This window comes from Vipera berus, assembly GCF_964194415.1.
Source record: "Vipera berus genome assembly, chromosome: 3".
NCBI lineage: Eukaryota > Metazoa > Chordata > Lepidosauria > Squamata > Viperidae > Vipera > Vipera berus.
Genome location: NC_138204.1, coordinates 124,816,417 through 124,837,242, shown reverse-complemented (window position 1 = coordinate 124,837,242; position 20,826 = coordinate 124,816,417). Strand labels below are relative to the sequence as shown.

General features: G+C 39.2%; 1 protein-coding gene and 1 long non-coding RNA gene across 2 annotated transcripts in view; one reads left to right on the top strand and one right to left on the bottom strand.

The window, feature by feature from the left end:
* Nucleotides 1-17,145, top strand: LOC308665792. Its single transcript, XR_014025961.1, has 4 exons — nt 1-111; nt 1,942-2,151; nt 4,106-4,194; nt 17,112-17,145. It is a non-coding gene; the product is annotated as an uncharacterized lncRNA (long non-coding RNA).
* The window catches only part of SEMA5A (semaphorin 5A), a 209,796-nt gene continuing 189,080 nt past the window's right edge, over nt 111-20,826 (bottom strand). The window contains exons 17-22 of the mRNA XM_081324008.1: nt 15,600-15,809; nt 8,259-8,429; nt 6,222-6,377; nt 5,156-5,203; nt 1,925-2,136; nt 111-453 (exon numbers count right to left, since the gene is read on the bottom strand). Coding sequence (XP_081180134.1) covers nt 334-453; nt 1,925-2,136; nt 5,156-5,203; nt 6,222-6,377; nt 8,259-8,429; nt 15,600-15,809 — 917 coding nt within the window. The 3' untranslated portion in view covers nt 111-333. The remainder of the gene's footprint in view (nt 454-1,924; nt 2,137-5,155; nt 5,204-6,221; nt 6,378-8,258; nt 8,430-15,599; nt 15,810-20,826) is intronic.

Below are 20,826 nucleotides of genomic sequence, written 5' to 3'. Positions count from 1 at the left end.
GCCTTCCATTCACGGAAGAGAATGCTGTGTCCAGTAGGCAGTCTATGGCCCTTCCCACACATAACTGAGAAACTGAAGAGATGAATTAGTAGGATGGTAGCAAGCCTCAAAGTATCCTATACAAGACGTTCCATTTCTTGTCTGTCTAGCTTCAATGTACGACACAATACAAATATTGCATTACCAAAGTTGCTTCTTTACTGCAAGATTGTACCAACACAATTAAGTGCTTTTTGTTGTGTTAAAGCTGGCAACAACATGGTATTAACAATTTGATATTCACACAGAGGGTTCACATCTTGGAGAACCATATGAAATGAAGCAGATGCCTTTTTAATATTCATCGTAATGATTCAAATCTGTAAAATAGGCATTGGAATACGCTTTTGCAGTGAGATGTGGATTGAAGTACTTGTTTTGCTCTTCTAGGATGAGATTATTTTTATTAAATGCCTGGGAAAAGAATTAAGAAAAGGAAAAGAGTTTAGTAAATACTAAAGTAAATTCTCATTAAAATAAATGAATATTTATGGTGTGCAGTGAAGAGAAGAGAGTGAAAAGCTACCTTATGGTGGCAATTTGGGGATATGAAAAAAGAGAAAGGGAAATCAAGTAAAAAGATATAATCAAGTAAAATAGGAAGGGATTTAAAAACAATAACTTCGTTGACATTCTGTTGTCAATTTGAGGGTAACTTGAAAGCACAAATAGTTGTTGAAAAATATATAAAACAGATGATGAGAAGGAAACCATAAATGACATCACTTTAACATTTTAAAGATTTGAATATCACTAGAGAGGCCGCAGAATTTGCATACCAGGCTCCGTATGACATGACAGATGGCTTTAGAAGTCAGCAAGTATAATCAGGATGTGAAAGCTGCTTTAATGTGCTGCCATATAATTCAAGAGACGTTCTGCCTGATCCAACTCTAGAAACAGAATCAGTTCTAATGCTAGTTCTAGGTATTAAAACTGTTCCTTTATGTACACCAGGAACACACCCTACTTTTTGTAATTGAGAGCCACACTTAATATTCTGTATGGCATACCTGAGGTCACTCTACCAAAAACAGGCATGGCTAAAACAAACGTCAAATAATTAAATCCACTGGAAAAGCTCCATGAATTATGTAAATATGTCCATCTGTCTCATCAAAATTAGAATTCTGGAGGATTGTGGAGTTGACTGTGTGACACTGGGAATCTCGTAGGTTTGCTAGATCATTAATTCCATTTTGTGGCAGCGGTGCGGCATTGGTTGATTTCTCAGAAGATGCTAAGGTCTAACGGGCCAGCATGGCTAATAACAGTCCCTGCCCTGCTCCGCCCTGCCCTATGGAACCCTCTTCCCCCAGGATCTTCTGTCCTTCTGAAGGGCCCTTAAAACCTGGCTCTTCCCCCAGGGGTAGGCAACCTAGGCTCTTTTATGACTCGTGGACTTCAACTCCCAGAATTCCTGAGCCAGCCATGCTGAGGGGAAAGGGAGAGGTTTCCAAGCTGAGCCATGCTGGCTCAGGAATTCTGGGAGTTGAAGTCCACAAGTCATAAAAGAGCCAAGGTTGCCTCCCCTTGCCCCGGGTGATGGAGTAGGACAAGGCCAGAGTGGGTTGTGAATGAGGCGGCACTAGTGAAGTGTGGGTGTTTTTTCTGTTTTAATTTTCCTTGCTGCTGTTTTTTATACAGTTAGAACAATTAATCAGTGGAACGACTTGCCTCCAGAAGTTCTGAGTGCTCTAACACTGGAGATTTTTAAGAAGAGATTGGACAACCATTTGTCTGAAATGGTATATGGTTTCCTGCCCTGAGCAGGGAGTTGGACTAGAAGACCTCAAAGGTCCCTTCCAACTCTGTTATTCTGTTAATTTGCAATGGAATTTGTGTATCTTCATTTGACAACACATGGCCATTATTGATTCCTTACCTTAATGGCATCTACAGAATCATACTTGTCCAGTTTGTTGAGATGATTGGTGATGTTGGTGTTCAGAGGTGCAGGGGATACTGGATGAATGACAGTGGCATCATGAGATTGTTGCTGATATCGCTGGCAATAAGCGTAAACCAGAAGAGTCAGAAGGCACCCAAGAATTGAGCTACTCAGCCCCACAGCAGTCATGTGGAACAGATTAAATTCTACAAATTAAATGAGTGAGAAAAGAAAATCAATACCTGTTTTAGTTTACATGTTATAATTTTTGTATATTACTTATTTCGGGAGCAGGGGAAAATGCTAAATTGTATATTGATTACAGAATTCTGCTTTCTGAATTTCCTGCCAGATATATTTTCAGAGCAGAACAAGATTGCAAGGTCACCACAATTATATGGACAGCCAGTTGAAGGTGCTGGCCTAGAAACTGGGAAACTAAGTTGTAGGCCTGCCTTAAGCATGAAAGCTTAAAGTTGACTTTTGAGCCAGTCATTCTCTCTCAGCCCAACCACCTCAGAAGATTGTTGTTGGGGAGGGGGGGTGGGATGAGGAGGCAGGAGTATTAAATATGTTTGCTACCTTGAGGTACTATATAGATAAATAGTCTGAATAAAATAGTAATACCAATAAAAATCCCATATGGAGTTGGTTAAGATCAGGAGTGTTAAAGAAATTGAAGGCTTTCTTTCAGCATCTCAAGAACAAACTTTATCAACTGATTGCAGGAAGGTGAAAATTCAACATGTAAAATAACAGCACATGCAGCCTTTGTAGTGGAAAAGGATGAAACAGTTGGCCATTTGATCAGTGGCTGCAGTAAAATTTCACATACCGACTACCATCAGCATCATGACTAAGTTGCCAAAATTATTCATTGAAGACTTTACCAGAGATTTGGGTTTGAACACAATAAAAAAACTACTGGGATCATCAAATGTCATGACTACTTATGACCACCCTCTTAACTTGACAAGACTTGGACAAGTCCTTAATTTATCCATGCTAATGATAGTGAAGTAAGCAGGAAAGAGCCAGACTGTAGGTGAAAGAATTCATCCCAACTCTAAAGAAATACAAGAAAAAAATCTTGACTATGTCTACTCTGTTGTAGTTGTGAATGGAAGGAAGAAGGAAATAATAATAATAATAATAATAATAATAATAATAATAATAATAATAATAATAATAATAATAATAATGATGATGATGATGATGATGATGATGATGATGATGATGATGATGATGATGATGATGTCTTTATTCATTAGCCCTTGGGCCATATCAAAGTGCAAAGTTCCAGCAACAAATTGTTACTAAAATTTGATAAAAGCAATTTAAAATGGAATTTGATAAAATACAATTTAAAATGGAATTAGAATAAAATATGATTTAAAATGAAATGGGAATAAAATACAATCTAAAATGAAATTGTAATAGTGTACAATAATTTAAGATATAGATAAAATATGATAAAATTATATTTTGGAGTCGCCATTGCCATCTACCCCAATCAGTCCCACATATGTAGATGTCAACTGAACCATTTTGTTTAAGTATAGTGCTATGTTAAATGTTATTTACAAGTTCTGGCCGGACATAAGGTAAGTTGTTTTGATATGGGGATCCCAATGGGTCATTCATTTGGTATATAGAGGTTGTCTCTCACCCTCTTATACAGGCAACAGTCAAATAAGAAGGAAATAAGAGAATCTATTCCTGAAAAATGAACATAACCCCTAGTAACAGCACTATATAGCACTTCAGAAATTAGTCAGAAAAGGTTCTCTAGAGTGCAGAGAATCACCAATGTAGCATCTGTCAGCAACTCTTTAAAGCAGCAACATCTTTGCCTAGGATCAAGAGGCTGCTCTCAAAAGCTGTTATATAATGGAACTGTTTCACAACTAATATCATCTTGGGAAAGATGCTTGAATGAGTAATAAATCACTGGAGAAACTTCTGATCGATGAAACCCATGCTTTCCTCTTCACAAGAGTCCACCCAAATCAAACCTTGAACAGCCTGCAGTCCTCCTGAGCAGGAAGCAATTTCTTTTGGGAGACTGGATGTTTGGTATCAGATTGATAACATAAAGAGCACCAAGTATCTGTTCTCCAAAACTGGCAAACTTGTAGAATTATTTTCATTTACAAAACATATTCTCTCTCTTAGTCATGAATAGGGTGAAAAACTCAGTGGCGCATTGCGACCAAATATGCTGGAAAGATTATTAACCAATGATTATGGATTCAACAGTTTCAGCAAGTATAAACCTATTTTCATTACTTGAAATAGATGCTCATTTGCACACTGTCCATTCTTGAAGGCCCTGAGCAGCTAACAGATAAAACTGCTGTAAAAAAGAAAATCCTTAAAAATAAGAAATATGAGAAACTCATCTACAAAATTAACCAAATAATCAACTATATCAAAACTGGGGGGAAAAGCTGGTGAAAAACAGCTGAATCAATTGTGTGTACATTTTGGAACATGAATGCAGTAATTCACAGAAGTGTTCCATCCCTGCATCATGAAGTAGGAAACTATTATTTCAGAAAATTCCAATCTGGGCCATTCTGGCTCTTTCACCTTTTGCCTTCACTCTTGCTTCCAAATGCCACAATGAAAAGATTCCCAGTGGTACCTAGCATAATCTAACATGAATAGTGAATGGTGCAATTAATACTGGCATTCTGACAAGTCAACAGACACACCGAGATAAACCCCATCTAGATACCATTTAAAATATATAACCAAAAGCCAAGGAAGGAAACCCAAATCCCAGAACAACTCTCCATAGCAACCAACACTCAGATAAGCAGCAAACAGCCCCAGATAAACAATCAGGGAAGCAACAACACCTTAATCAGGGAACCATTAAGGAAGAAATTACACCCCCGTCAAGGCTGTCAGGGCAAGCCCTATGCATAAACTTAAATCTGCAAACTTCACTCTCCCATTCACACCAATGATGTTAGGTCTCCTGGAAATGAAATGTCTGCAAGAAAACAACCAAGCTCAGAGCGCACAAAAGGCCCAAGGGTTAAATACTGCATTGTATCTATTCTCCAGTAATGGAGCACAGGAGAGTCACAGAAATTTGAAATGTGCAATTCCAGTTTTGACTGGTGCAAGAAAAAATAGAAGAAGCTCTCATGAAAGTGTCGAGGGTGGGAAAAGACGAATAATTACCACAGATAAGACAAAAGGGAAGAATCTTACCACCACATCTTTTTTCTTTGATACTGCTGGTTCTTGCAACATTTATATCTGCAATAGCAAATAATTGAATTAACAGCTGGATGGTGAAGAATATCTGTTCCAAGTAAATTTCATCTGACTGCAAACCAATTATTCCTCAAATGATACCTTAAGTACACAATAAAAAAAAGTAAAGGTAAAGGTTCCCCGCACATGCGTGCTAGTCGTTTCCGACTCTAGGGGCCGGTGCTCATCTCCGTTTCAAAGCCGAAGAGCCAGCGCTTGTCTGAGGATGTCTCCGTGGTCATGTGGCCGGCATGACTAGACGCCAAAGGGGCAAGGAACGCTGTTACCTTCCCACCGTAGTGGTCCCTATTTTTCTACTTGCATTTTTACGTGCTTTCGAACTGCTAGGTTGGCAGAAGCTGGGACGAGTAACAGGTGCTCACTCTGTTACGCAGCACTCGGGATTCGAACCCCCAAACTGCCGACCTTCTGATCGACAAGCTCAGCGTCCTAACCCACTGAGCCACCGCGCCCCTTAAGTACACAATACAAGTTGCTAATTTGCCAGAACAATAATGCCCTCAAACCCAGCAACTACTTAAAAATAAGGCCTAACCCAGGTCCTTGGGAAGGACTTGACAGGTGGATCAGATTTGCCTGACAATGCAACCAATCATTATAATTTTAGTAAACTGGTATGCCATACAGCAGTGTTTCTCAACCTTGGCGGCTTGAAGAGCTGGCTGAGGAATTCTGGGAATTGAAGTCCACACATCTTCAAGCTGCCAAAGTTGAGAGACACTGCCATACAGTAATATCAGCAGAATGTAAAAACCAAGGCAGAAGGTATTTAAATCCCATCAACTGGGCTGACATGAACATTTGGGGTAAGAGGGAAAACTAAGGAGCTACAAGTAACTCAACCTCGTCTCCTCCCTCCAGCTCCATCTTACTGAACTGAGACAAGCTTTTAATTCTTCATTTTAGACATATCTCAATCTCCTTTCAACAAATGTGCAGCCACCTAGCCAGGCCTCTTATTCAGGAATCACATCAGGGTATCATCAGTGCTTGCTCATACCTGGTATTAAATTGGAATCAGAATCACACGGGTGACTTTCGGTGGTATTCCCAAAGCACTGCTGACCCACAGGAAATAAAACGTTACACTGCCGAGTGCGGACTTGGACTCCAGATGCATCACAGCCTGACCACTCAGACCACTCGGACCAACTATCTGCAACAGACAAAAAATTGACGGCGTGTGAAGGGACCAACCGTTCACCATGTGCTCCCTTTAAATTTCCTCCTATCCCAATCTTCAGTCTTTTCTATTTTTAGCATATTAACCTGATTCTGCAAGGACAATCAATGGATCTTCAAACTTGGCCCTTTTATGACTGGTGGACTTCAACCCTCAGAATTCCTCAGCCAGGCGTCATAAAAGGGCCAAGTCTGAAGAGCCCCGTTTTGGACCATCATTATGTTGATAAAAGGATGTGCAATTTTTTTTAAATGCACATTTTATATTTGATACTGCATCTTTCGGTGCTCTTTGTTGGATCTGGATGGATCAACAGTATGAGTTTCAGCAATTCACCTACCCTGAAGGGGAACAAACTAAACTCTCAGCCACTTTCTTCTGCTCAATTTTTTTTTCTGGTTTCCACACCTTACATCCTTAGAGAAACAATGGAACTGTTTTCGTGAGCAAATGTTTCGATTTTGATCCGCAGAGTCTTTTTTATGCAAGGGAGACAGGTGGCGGGGGAAGCGTATACAGAAATTCTGTCAACTCTAAATTAAAATACCTTTAGCTTTTGGGAAATACACTATACCAGAATAAAGGCTTACATACATGTCACTTAAAGATTAATATTATTAATATTAATCTCCCATCACGTATCTTGTTCGTGCTCCACATTATTGGCTGCTGCTAGTGATGGCAAAGAAGTGCAGAAAAGGACATCATGATCGTGCAGGAATTGGAGAGTTTATCAGTTCTGTTCAACTGGGGAGAAGCTAATATGGAGAAGCACTGTCTGCTCTTATTGACTGTAAGGTCTAGTTTTAGCCTAGGTTAAGGCCTATCCTAATTGGGAAAGATTGATATTAGAAGCTAAACATCTGGAGAAGGCTGGTGAAGCAGCCAGAATTATTATGACCCCATGATAAAAGTGGGGAGGAGCCCTCATCTTCTTTCTGCCCTACAACATCCCCTTCCCCAGCTATAGATATATCTTCCATCCAGCCTTCTTCCTCTTAGCACTAGGTGTCTTACCATGGCAAGAACATTTCGCAGGCTTTACAAAATGAGACTGGCACTATCACCAGCTAATGCAAAAGGATAGCAACAGCAATGGAATTAGGCTTATATACTGCCCCATAGTGCTTTACAGTTGAATTAATTAGGAATGGAAAAGGCAAGACCTGCCCATGTAGGTGGAAAATATGGCTAAAGCAGTCTGACCACTGCTTTCCATGTGGCTGCTAATGGGGATTAGACAGCTCACACAGTTTTCAGAAAACTGCTGAGTTTTCTGCTTCAGCATCCTCAGTTTTTATGAACGAAAACATGATTTCCGCCTTGTATGCTATCGTTTGTTGTGGCCAATTCCATCCTGAGAAATCTTCAGAGCATGTTGGCATGGATTATAGCTCAACAATGAGTACAAGAGCACTACAATGGGCTCCTAAGGAAGGGCCCAAGCTAGATTAACAGGTGAGGGCATCATACTAGGCCAGGGGTAGGCAACCTTGGCTCTTTTATGACTCATGGACTTCAACTCCCAAAATACCTGAGCCAGAATGGCTGGCTCAGGAATTCTGGGAGTTGACATCCATGAGTCATAAAAGTGCCAAGGTTGCCTACCCCTGCACTAGGCCTATCTCAATCGGATGAATGAAATCTACTTCTAGATTTGAAGCTAGATTGGAATGCTGAGTTCCATATTCCTACACCATCTAACTTACGGCTTTAGGTAAGCTAAAAGATCTCAGCATTATGTTCCTCAGTATAACTTGTTTGTAAAGGAAAACAACACGCTGCCTAATTTAATCTAATTCTTAATAATATCTGTTCTACAATTGCTGAGGAAACAAACAGGATGTTTCAAACCTGGACATTGTTCTGTATTACAAAGTGCTTCTTCGGTGTGGAGCCCTAAACAGATGTCGCCTCCATAAGCTGGAGCTGGGTTTGTACAGGAGCGAGTCCTCATATAATGGCCACTTCCACAAGTAGCAGAGCACATGGACCACGATGACCAACAGGACCAACTTCCATCAACTAGAAAAAGAAAAGCAGTGCTATTGTTCGTTGTTTCTCAAAAAGCAGATAAACACATAATGTAGACCACTGCAGTAAGTCTGAAGCCCCAAGCCCGCAAATACAAATATATATTGTTGAAGTATCACTTCTAGAAAGGTAACTCATTTATGACAAGATGGGAGGAAGCCCAAACCAAAGCCAATGCTATCACTTCCAAATGGAAATTATATCACAACAGCTACGCTGAAATCTATGATTCTTCATTTCTGCCCTACGGCAATCCTGAGACTCCTGATGGCTTACAAAGAGTATAAAGTAAAACACCCATGCTATCATAACTATAAAAGCAGTAAAACAATAACACCGCCCATATGGAACACTACAAAATAACAAAATGAAAATGGCATGCTAAAATCAAGAGAAGGCCCTCCAGAACAACTGTTTTTAAAAGCTTCTGAAACATTAACAAGCGGGGGGCTAGCCTGATCTCGCCTAGGAGGCTGTACCACAGCATCGGTGCTGTGATAAAAAAAGAGCAACTCCTTGTTTTTTATTTATTTGATCAATCATATTTATAGGGCAACCTCAAGTCAACCAATACTGGGGCAGTTTAATACAAAAACAGCCAACATAAATCCTCCACTAAGATAGTTAGACAGATAAAAATGACAGAAACCTAGAAGGTTGAAGGTCTGATGATGATGATGATGATGATGATGATGATGATGATGATGATGATAATAATAATAATAATAATAATAATAATAATAATAATAATAATAATAATAATAATAATAATAATTTTAAAAAAAAACTGTTGCAAAGGCAAGCATGGGTAGCACCAATAGTAATAGGTGCCTTGGGTGCAATCCCAAAACAACTGGAGCACCACTTGAACACCATTGGCATTGACAAATTCACCATTAGTCAATTGCAAAAAGCGGCCTTACTAGGAACTGCTTCCCTCCTGCGACAATATGAGGTGAGGACTGCCCCCGACCTCCGGTCATTCCGCCGGGGCCTGAAGACCTGGCTCTTCGAGCTCTCGGGCCCAGGCTGAGGAGTAATTTATTTTAATCGGGGGTTTTTTAATTGCACAGGGTTAGTTTAATCTTTTTAAAATCGGTTTTAACTTTTGTATTGCCGGTTTTTAACTCCCTGTAAACCGCCCTGAGTCCTCAGGGAAAGGGCGGTATATAAATGTAATAAAATAAAATAAATAAAAATAAAATAAATATCTGTAATACCATCAAAGATACATATCTGCCTATCCCAGGTCCTTGGTAAGGACTTGATAGGTAGACAAAAATGCCAAATTCAATCTGAACATCTGGCTAACTGTGTGATGATCAATAATAATAATAATGTGTCCAAAACACAATTCCTTATCCCAGGGCCTGAAGAAAGAGCCACGTCTTCAAATTTTGCTTAAAATGACAGTAAGTTGGGATATTATGAACCCTTGTGAGTATACCAGAGATTAAAAGCAAAGTCAGGAAACTCTGAAGTTATCTTCACACTTCACTGCACAAGAATTCCTCCTCACGGCTTCCGGATGGCAAGGCGACGCCGGAGGCAGCCATTTCTTGGCTGTCAGTCTCGCGGCTCCGTAGAGCTGCCGAAAACAGCGTCGATCAGCTGTTTGGTGGCTCGGAAGCCCCCACCTCGGGAGAAGAGGAGGGGGTGAGCGTCCAGGTAGGGGTAGAGCTCTCCGGGGCCGCCAGAACTTAGAGTTTTGGCGGCGGAAGGATTGAGCCCCCCCGAAGCCTGGGCATGCTCCGGACTGCGAGGCGCCTCTGCTCCGGTTTTTTTGGAGCAGAACAGGGTGTTCGCAACCATCCCTGCTAGCAAGGAAGAGCTTTTGAGAACGAGGACGCAGGCAGAGCGATGCAGGAGATTTTGGTGAAGATGATGTTTTGATCTTTAACTCAATGGACTTTGCTGAATCTGTAAGTGAAAGTGCGTAGTTAACAATAGAGGGTGAAAATGGCGGCTATATCTTCTAAAGTTCCTGCCCTGAGGCAGCAGTCTTCGGTGAAAACTTCATTGTCCTCTGCATCTGAATCTGTATCAGCTTTTACAGCAAAAGATTTGCAGAATCTGTTGCAAGAGACTATGGAAAAGCAAATGCAGCAATTTGTTGAGATAATGGAGAAAAAGTTGGAGGAGAAGTTTACAGAGAAATTAAAAGAAATGAGAGCAGACATCACATCTGCAATACAAAGCATGGTTAAAAGTATTGAGATTTTGGATGAAAGAGTGGAAGATCTTGCTCAAAATGATATTAGATTGGAAGCCAAAATGACAGAAACTGAAAATGTAATAGAGAAAATGGATTATGATTTGATTTCGACACAGTATTCTCAGATGGAGTTTGCTTTAAGAATCAGAGGCCTAATAGAAAATCCTAAGGAAAATTTGGAGAAAATGGTTTCTGAGGCTTTGGAAGGGGTGTTGAAGCGACCAGCAGATGAAATAATGCAAGATATAGATAAAATCTTCCGTGTTAATTCGTGGATCGCAAGACAAAGGAAACTACCCAGAGATGTGGTGGTTTATTTTACAAAGAGAATGATTAGAAATGAAGTTATCCAGGCCTCCTACAATATTGATTTTGTAATTGCTGAGCAAAAAGTTTTGATTTTAAAAGAGATCCCTGCAAAGATTTTAAGAAAAAGGAAGGAATTTGCTTTTTTGACACAAGAATTGAGACGACGTGATATTAAGTTTAGATGGCAAATACCAGTGGGTATGGTGGTGACCTATGAAGGTACGAGGTACTGTTTTACTACGGAGATTCAGGCACGTGATTTCTACAGTAATGTTTTAAAAGCAGTCCCCATACCATCTTTGGAATCTACAAAGAAAAAAGGTGAGAGAGAGTCTCAACGTTCCAGAAAGAATCCGCAAGTTGCTGAAGGGTTAACGCAGACAGATGTGAAAGATACAGGAGTGGGTCAAATTTCATTATCACTGGAGAAGGCCAGAAATTGGAAGAGGCGTGCTACTTCTGGACGAATGAATCAAGCCTGAAGATTTAGTCACATAATTGTAAGAGACAATAATGTAATAAGGATTATGGGAATTGGAATTGCTAGAAGGACTAAATATTTGGGGATATATTTTCTACCCTTATAAAATAATTATGTAATATTTCGTGTTGCTTTAGTTCTAAGATGATTATGAAAAGTTAATTGGGAAGATTTGTAGTAGTGTTTATTGATATTCTGTAGGTTATGATTTGTTATTTGGATGAAAAAGTTTAAGCTTTTAGCTGGATAGAAGAATAGTTTTATAAAATTGATATAAATTGTTTTCTTTGTGATTGAAGTTAATTTGTAATATTTTTATGGGTAATATTGGAATAGGTAATAGAATATAAGAATATAAGAATAATGTGATTATATAAAAATTTCTTAAGTTTGGAAAGTAATCTATGGTATTTTAAGTTGTATAACACATTAGGATAATGTGAATTTAAAGCTTAGTTGGAATGAGGAATAGTTTTAGACAATTGATATAAATTGGTTTATTTGAGATTGTTTTTATTGGGTATCAGATTGGAAGGTATTATTTTGTATTTGAATAATCATTGATATGATATATATATGTATGTTTGGAATTTACCTTTATGAGTTAAAGTTTGATAGTTTGAATAGCTTAGGATTGTTTGCGTAAGTTAGATCATGATTGTTTGTATTTTTATATCCTGTGTTTTGGTATTAGATTGGAAAGTATTATTTTGTATTTGTATAATTATTGATATGATATATATATATATGTTTGGAGTTTTCTTATATGAGTTAAAGTTCGGTAGTTTAAATAGTTTAGGATTGTTTGCGTAAGTTAGATTATGATTGTTTGTATTTTTATACCCTGTATTTTGCTCTGGGAAGCCGGGGGGGGAAGGGAGGGAGGGGTTGGGGAGGGTTGGGGAGGGGGAAGAGGGTGGGGGGGAGGGGGTTGGGAGGGTTTTTTTTCTTTTTTTGGTTTGTTAAAGATAAAATGTATTGTAAAACTTTTTAATAAAAAAAAAAGAATTCCTCCTCACATCTTGGTAACAGCAATTACCACCACCCATGAAGTTTTATGTTTCCAAACGTGAATTCTGTCCCATCCAAGCACTCTTTGGAAATAGGAGAAGCAGCTGGTAGCTTGGAAAAAGCTTGAGCAGGTCATGCAGGAACAGGGGAGTTTGGAGATGGATTTTGGCAGGGGAGAAACACACTGGCTGTCCATTCCCAAAGCATAAGCTTCAGAAGTGAAATTAGCTACTGGGTAAAGATGTCAAGGCCCTGCCTTCTGAAATGGTATTACATCTTTTACTTTAACTGGTCAACTAGCACGCATGTGCGGGGGAACCTTCACCTTTACCTTTAAAGAAGGAGAATATGAAGTTACCATTAATAACTAGTATAGAAGGAGAAGGCCAACAGGCGAGGAGGGATTTTCCAGGTTACTTTACATAGTGGGAGGGTTTTTTTTCTTTTTTTGGTTTGTTAAAGATAAAATGTATTGTAAAACTTTTTAATAAAAAAAAAGAATTCCTCCTCACATCTTGGTAACAGCAATTACCACCACCCATGAAGTTTTATGTTTCCAAACGTGAATTCTGTCCCATCCAAGCACTCTTTGGAAATAGGAGAAGCAGCTGGTAGCTTGGAAAAAGCTTGAGCAGGTCATGCAGGAACAGGGGAGTTTGGAGATGGATTTTGGCAGGGGAGAAACACACTGGCTGTCCATTCCCAAAGCATAAGCTTCAGAAGTGAAATTAGCTACTGGGTAAAGATGTCAAGGCCCTGCCTTCTGAAATGGTATTACATCTTTTACTTTAACTGGTCGACTAGCACGCATGTGCGGGGGAACCTTCACCTTTACCTTTAAAGAAGGAGAATATGAAGTTACCATTAATAACTAGTATAGAAGGAGAAGGCCAACAGGCGAGGAGGGATTTTCCAGGTTACTTTACATAGTGTCAGATAGGTAACTATTTGCCTCTTGGGGGCTCTACTTGGTGCAGTAAGTTCCTAGCTCTCAGAGAGCAAGTTCTTTCCCTGGAGACCACATCAGCTGAGATAAGGATGCTTAGGCAACCAGATAGATGAGATGAGATTTATGGGACACGCTAGCTTTGTCCCACTCTGACAATGACAATCCCTTGTTGTCAGGGAGAAGGAGGGCTTTGGAGAAGGAGGATATCATTTCAAGAACAAACAAGATGTTCCTATAGAAGGGGCCCAATTCATGAGTGATGTACCTCTCACTTCAAGGATATTCCTCGGGGGTGGGGGGAGTGGAGGATACTTCTTTATAAAGGATTTGATCATTCAATACATAGACAAATATCAACCTCACAGAGTAACATGACTGGTGTGAAGGCGATAAATGTCATATGCCATCAAGATAAACTACTAAATACTGTTGGAGAAGAGGAAGAATTTACGGTCAAAAGGTAACATTGGGAAGCAGTTAGCAAATTCAAGTCCAGGACTGCCAAAGTAGCATTTTAGAGATGCCACTAGATCCATGCACAGGGCTAGTTAGACAGGCAGAGCTCAGGGGTCTCAATGTACGGATTTAGAAATGTCAGGTGGAGGATTTAGATTGGAAAGGCAGGCTACACTTGAACCAAAATAAAACCAGGATGCAAGTACAGAAAACAAACAAAAATTGGCACAGATTTTAAACGGCTCCTTGGGAGAAAATGTCAGCCCTACAAAGTAGAAAAGATGGAGACGCCAATGGCATATAAGCCAGGACTAATTTATATTGCAACAGCTATAATAACAAAATTTTGCAAGTCTGAATGTGCAGTTCCCCCCCCCCCCACACACTTTATCTTTTTAGGCTTGTCTGAGCTATTTTTATCAAATTGGTTTGATCCGACTGTTAGTAACAGCTTTTCCTCCTGTCCTTCAAAGACATTCCCTATGGCCCTCTATACCAATAGGTGCTGGATGACATGTGACTCACAAGGACCTTTTGCTGACACCTGGACTGGAAAATATGTTGCTTATTAGAGTGGCTATAGTTTAGAGTAGATTTATGGGATCAAGAACTTTATATCTGTTAATTAAAAGAAGATAAAGAGATTATGAAACTGTTTAGATTATGATAAGGGTGGGAAGTTGCTTCCTTGTTTTCTTGTCCCTTTCTCTATTTTTCCTCTCCTTGTGTGGCTTTCTCGCAAAAGAAGTTTTATTCTATTTCTTCTTTCTAGTTTATACAGTAAGAATCTTTTACTATTTTAATAAAATATAATTTTAAAAAAGTATGTTTCTAGGTGTGTGTAATGGAAGCAGTATCTCACTTAAAACTATCCTTGATCATTGGTCCATAATCTGAATTGTTGCCCAGTCATTCATAAGACGTGCCACCAAGCCATCCCCATGTGTTGCATGTTTATACTTCCTGTCCTATGAAAAAGCTTGAGCAGAAGGTTGGTCTAGAAGACCTCCAAGGTCCTTCCAGCTTAAACAGGTTTTCAAGTAAAGGCTTAAACGCCTCTACTGGAAAAGGCTAAAATGCTTTAAATTCTTTGCATGTCTGAAGTTTGTAATCAAATGCAGCATGAAGAAAAAGATAAGAGAATTTCTCTTTCTAGAACTGCTAGAACTATGGGTCATCCAATGATGCTCTGGAAGACAGAAAAAGAAACACTTCTATAGGATAATATAAGCCACTAATGTGTGTAGCTTTAAAAGTGGGAATTGCATAAATTAAGGGATTAGAATGGTTTATAATTAACAAATAAATAGGGAAAGGTTTATCAAGAGTTATTGGTCTTGAGGACTCAATATTGTCTCCATGCTGGGAACAGGATGCTTCCAAATAAAACATCTAAGGGAAAATGGTGGGAAAGGGAAGTGCCTTCATTTTTTGTTTGCAGCATCCTATTGGCATCTAGCTGACCAGCATGAGAAATAAAGAAAATGCTGGAATAAGATGAGCTTGATTTAATTCAGCACAGTTGTTCTTCTGCTCTCATGCAGAAGAGAGTATAATTAAAGAAATAAAACTAAATAATTCTTTTTTTATAATGCACATTTGGGGAAAAATTGCATAAAATAAAGCAGAGGGCACTAACATAAAAGATAAAAGCACTCAAGTCTCCTACTACTTCCTGGTAGGGTTACACAATGTTGAATGCTTCACAAATAACTCAAACTTCTATGGTCATTTACTTACCTGGGCATGGAAGGATGTTGCATTCTTGGTATTCCAGGGGAGGTCCCAGGCAAGGCAATCCCCCATACTTTGGCTCAGGATTATTGCAAATTCGTTTGCGATTTCGAATACCTCTGTTGCAGTCACGGCTACACTGAGACCAGGGGGACCAGGGGGACCAAGCACCATTGATGGTATGACTGGAACGATGCCCAGAGTGCAAAAGATCGCCTAAGAATACAAATATAAACAGAATAAATAGAAGTAAAACGTGAACCTTCCAAAGACAATAATTTACTATGGTTGGAATCTGCAAATGTATTGATAACATTGTTCTAATTTAATTTGCATCTGACCGAGTAACTTTCGTACCGAGTCATATGGATTATAATATGGTATCAAAGACCGAGAGTTATACTTCATAGGAATCTGTGTAAGTGTTATTCCCAAAGCAATTTAATTAGGCTCTTAGTGGCTTTACCAAAGTAGATACTCCACTTTTGAAAGTTATAACTCTTTTTGAGGTCTGGCTATGCCTCATAATAGGGAAAAAAACCCTTTACTATTAACTGGATCCAACTTTATCGTGAAGTCTGACACTGCCAAACTAATGGCTACTGCTTGGAAAATAGAGTGGTTTTCAAACAGACTTCAGTTGGTCTCCCCTCTACAGATCTGTCTTGAATATATAATTTGTGACAAATGTGGTTTATCCGTGTTTAAAATGTGGAAGACCTTAGAATGGTTGGCAAAATCAGCAAATAAAAATAAAGATGTCTCATGAAGAAGAGTAAATTCTTAAACAGATTTTAATAATATTAATTTAATTGCACTGAAACAGGTGGAGTAGTGGGCTAATGCCTCCTTCAGTAACACCAGCTGCCTGCAATTAGTGCAGGTTCGCATCCCACCAGGCTCAAGGTTGACTCAGCCTTCTATCCTTCCAAGGTAGGTAAAATGAGGACCCAGATTGTTGGGGGCAATTAAGCTGACTTTGTAATAATGCCGCTTGGGGGTGTGTGTGAAAGCCCTAACAAGCAGGCATATACATAGAATGAAGGCTACTGCTAAGCTTGTAAGCCGCCCTGAGTCTTCGGAGAAGGGCGGGATATAAATGGAATTAAAATAAAATAAATAAATAAATAATGTTAAAGGTTATAATGGTTATGTTAAAAAAAAAATAATGAGCCAAATAAAAAACAAAATAGACAAGTAAAATTTAAAAGCCACCGCTTTTTATCAAAATGACTCTCTTCCAACAGGTATACAATACACAACAAATAAGGGCATCTGTTGTAGCATGTATCTTCTGTAAAAACTCAATGACCAGGATGAATTATGTACAGTATAACTTCATTTAAAATGAGTCCTGTGACTTTTAAGTCTAGGATATTTGTCATGCTCGCTTTTTTGCTGCATGTTTTTATCCATGACTTAGGAAAAGTGAACTGTGGTTTAGACGCACATTTATTTTTTGTTTGTACTGCAAATGAATTTCAATTGATCACAACAGAAATGTTTTTGTTTTTTAAGGATGAGACAGAAGTGCAATACAACTCTTGGCAGCCATATCAATTTTGAGTCTTTGTAAGAAGTAAACAAATGAACAGTGCCAGTTCCAGATGCAATGGCTACAAAGAAAACTGCACATGTAGAGGCATTTTCACCCATTACTCTGCAAAACAAGTAACCAAGCTTCATCAAAAGCCTTTTCACCACTCCTTTTATTTTATAAATTACTTTACAGCCAAATTCTAGGCATGCTTGTTTAGATAAAACCTGGTGTGTTCTCATTAACTCCCAGTATGTAGGATGGCATCCTTATTGTTTTGTCAAAAAAGTCTGTACCTCCTCTTGCTGGAATAATTAGGGACCTCCAACTGCAGGGATCCCTCATCAGTTTAAGAAAGATATCTAACAGAGTCTACAATACTGACAACAACGTGCAGAAGAAGATGTTAAGAACAAGACTAAAGTACAAAGTGGAAACATATTAAGGAGGGGGGAAAACCCCGCTAGGAAGGAGATGGGACTTGCCCAATCATTGTAGAATACTGAATGTTATTTATAGTGTACGGGGAAATGAAATGAACAGGGCACTGTAAAGCTGGGCGGCTATCTGAACAGAAGAAACATCTCACGGTTTGTGGTCATTTCCCTTTATGCAAGTTACCGTTCTTAGCACCTGAACAGCATGGTGAATCCAAGCCACTTCAAAAGCACCATCTCAATCATCCTTACAATAACTCTACAAGGTGGATCCTCACTTGGCAAATGTAGCATTTGTACAGAAAAGCTTGCTGAAAGGGAAAAGGGAGCTTTAAATCTGATATTTCTTGCCTCGGTTTTTTAGTGAGACACTAGCTCTTTTCTGTTTTTATCTTTATCCTCAAGTCTATTCAATTCACAACAATAATTGCGAGAGATGCAATTACCAGGTCCTTTTTAATTAAAGCAACGCAAAGTCAACGGAGACAATGATTAAAAGCCTTCAAGTGCTTGAGATTCTGCCAGACAGAGGTTGCCATTGTTGTCTCCTGGCCTAGAATCAAGAGTCAAAGACGAGAAAAGGGGAAAAGATGGACGAGTTATAACAACTTGTGTTTAGGTGCAGCGTTAGGAATGTTAAAATGGTCACAACGGCACCATAGCAGAAGAGCTATTCTACAAGATGTAAAGAATGAGGCACACAAGCCACGTTAAAGGAAGTTTTAATTGCAAAATGCTTGCTGCAGGGAGGATGGTAGAAGACAATTGTCCTGCTGGCATTTCAAATGAGTTGTTGCTGGCTATAAAGTTTTATTTCACAGACTTGGGTCTGTATACAACTCTGTGCAACTGGAAGACAATCAGAAAAAGCAAAGCAACTGGTATGTGGGTGGGTAGGGCCCAGGGAAAGGGAATGTGTACATAGAGATCAAGAACCTTTTATGTTGAGAGAAAACATTCATGAGAGCAAAATCTTATACTGAAGAATCAGTCAGAAGGTGCAACGTGTGTTAATTCTCCCACTGCTCCTGCCCCAGCCATTGTCCTCAGAAGGGATATTTGCAAGGAAAAAAACCACGAATACTCCACATCAACCCCTTAGACCAGACATGTCAAACTTGTGGTGTCATGTGACATCGCGCGACGCATAGGAGCTTTTTCGCCATTGCTGACAATGGGGTGGGTGTGGTTTCTTCATGACGCATCCGGCCCGTGGGCTGGCAGTTTGACACCCCTGACTTAGACTGTGTTGTATGTTAGTTAAATGCAGAACTAGGAGTGCAAAGATCCAGATTCTAGTCTTTCCTTAGGCAAGAATCTAGCTGGATAATCTCAGGCCAGTCACATTTTCTTTGTACTAATGATGATCAGATTTTGTGATATTGGGTGATAAACAAACACCCTTGTCATAGCATGTATTGATAGCCTTGCTGCAAGAGCTAGGGAAGCACAGTATTAAAAGAAGCAGAGCCCTAGCATGCAGGACAAATGATAAGGAAAACAACAAACAACAACTCTCTAGTCTATCCTCTACTTCTATCCTATAAATATCTGGCTCATTTATCTTTCCAGAAAACAAAGAATTGAGGGGGTTTTCCCTAGAAATCCAAAGATATTTGGATTTGACAAAACTGTTATTAGACAAACACTCACTAAATAAAAGCAACATATAAGCTAAAGAAATTGGACCAACACAGGGAAAGAATGAGATAACAGTGTCAGTTTTAGAGGCTAAGATACAAGTTCTAGCAAATCATAGGCCAGGGAGCTTGTTAAGTATAAATAAGGTATCTAGGGCTAAGGACCAGATGACTGCAAGGAATTAAAGTCCTTCCATTCTCCACCATTCAGTCAGCACTGAAGAAGCTTTTTGGATGAGAAATGTAATGACTTCAAGGAAAAAAACAAGAAAGTCCCGTTGCCTTTTGAAAAAGCATCTTTCGGACATCAATAAGGTAAAGGTAAAGGTTTCCCCGCACATGTGTGCTAGTCATTTCCAACTCTAGGGGCCGGTGCTCATCTCCGTTTCAAAGCCAAAGAGCCAGCGCTTGTCCGAGGACGTCTCCATGGTCATGTGGCCGGCATGACTAGACGCCAAAGGCGCACGGAACGCTGTTACCTTCCCACCGTAGTGATCCCTATTTTTCTACTTGCATTTTTACATGCTTTCGAACTGCTAGGTTGGCAGAAGCTGGGACAAGTAACAGGCGCTCACTCTGTTACGCGGCACTCGGGATTCGACCCGCCAAACTGCCGACCTTCTGATCGACAAGCTCAGCGTCCTAACCCACTGAGCTACCGCGTTCCTTTATCAATAAGGTAAAAGCCATTATAAATTACAATTAATTGTTATTCAGATAAAACAAAAGATGTCAGAAAAAGCAATACCTTTTCAATTCTAAAAATATATTCTAATTATCAGATATTTTCAATGATCTATCAAGCTAATAGGGAGATTTTTTTAAAAAAACAAACAGGCAGGGTGATTTGCAAAAATAAAACATTAAAATCTCTTCCAAAGCAGATTACATATACCTTTATGCATAAAAACATGTTTCTACAGAAAAATACAGCTCAGTGTTGCCTTGTATCACAAGATGAATGACATGTAAATTTGACATATAAATAAATAGATAGATAAAATTTTGTTGTTTTTTTCCTGGAGAACTGAGTGGCAGCAGTTAATTTTACAATGATGTCTTTTGTGTTCATATTTCCTGGATGTTTTTCTAAAGCAACATGACACTATGTATAAGTGCAATAAACTAACACAGATGTTAGCAGTTATTACTCCCTTCAACTGCTGCTAACTCTTTGAGGCTGTCCAGATCAGGAAACGGATACCACAAAATGACTAGAATTTTACTGAGATTGGTTATTGCAATAGATTTATGAGCCTGATTGCATTTTCCTTTTCTTTCTTCTTATACCACAAGGAGCCAGGGAAGAGCCACTCTGAGCCTCTTTCCTAACACTTTCTCTGTTTCCCACACTCAGCACATCCTTTTGCGGTGTTGTTGTAACAAACTCTAAATAGTGTCAACTCTATGACTCCCTACAATGGAAAGATAATAGGGATCACACCAGAGGTGGGTTACATTTGCTCCACTGCAGAGGCCAGATATGTTCTTCAATCATAGGTAGTGATAGTAAGAAACCCAGGGAGAGAGAAGGACTGCTGCCTGGTGAACCATCAGCCCTAAAAAAGCTCCCTGCAATTCATACTCCATCACTTAATTTACTGTAATGATAAGCACTT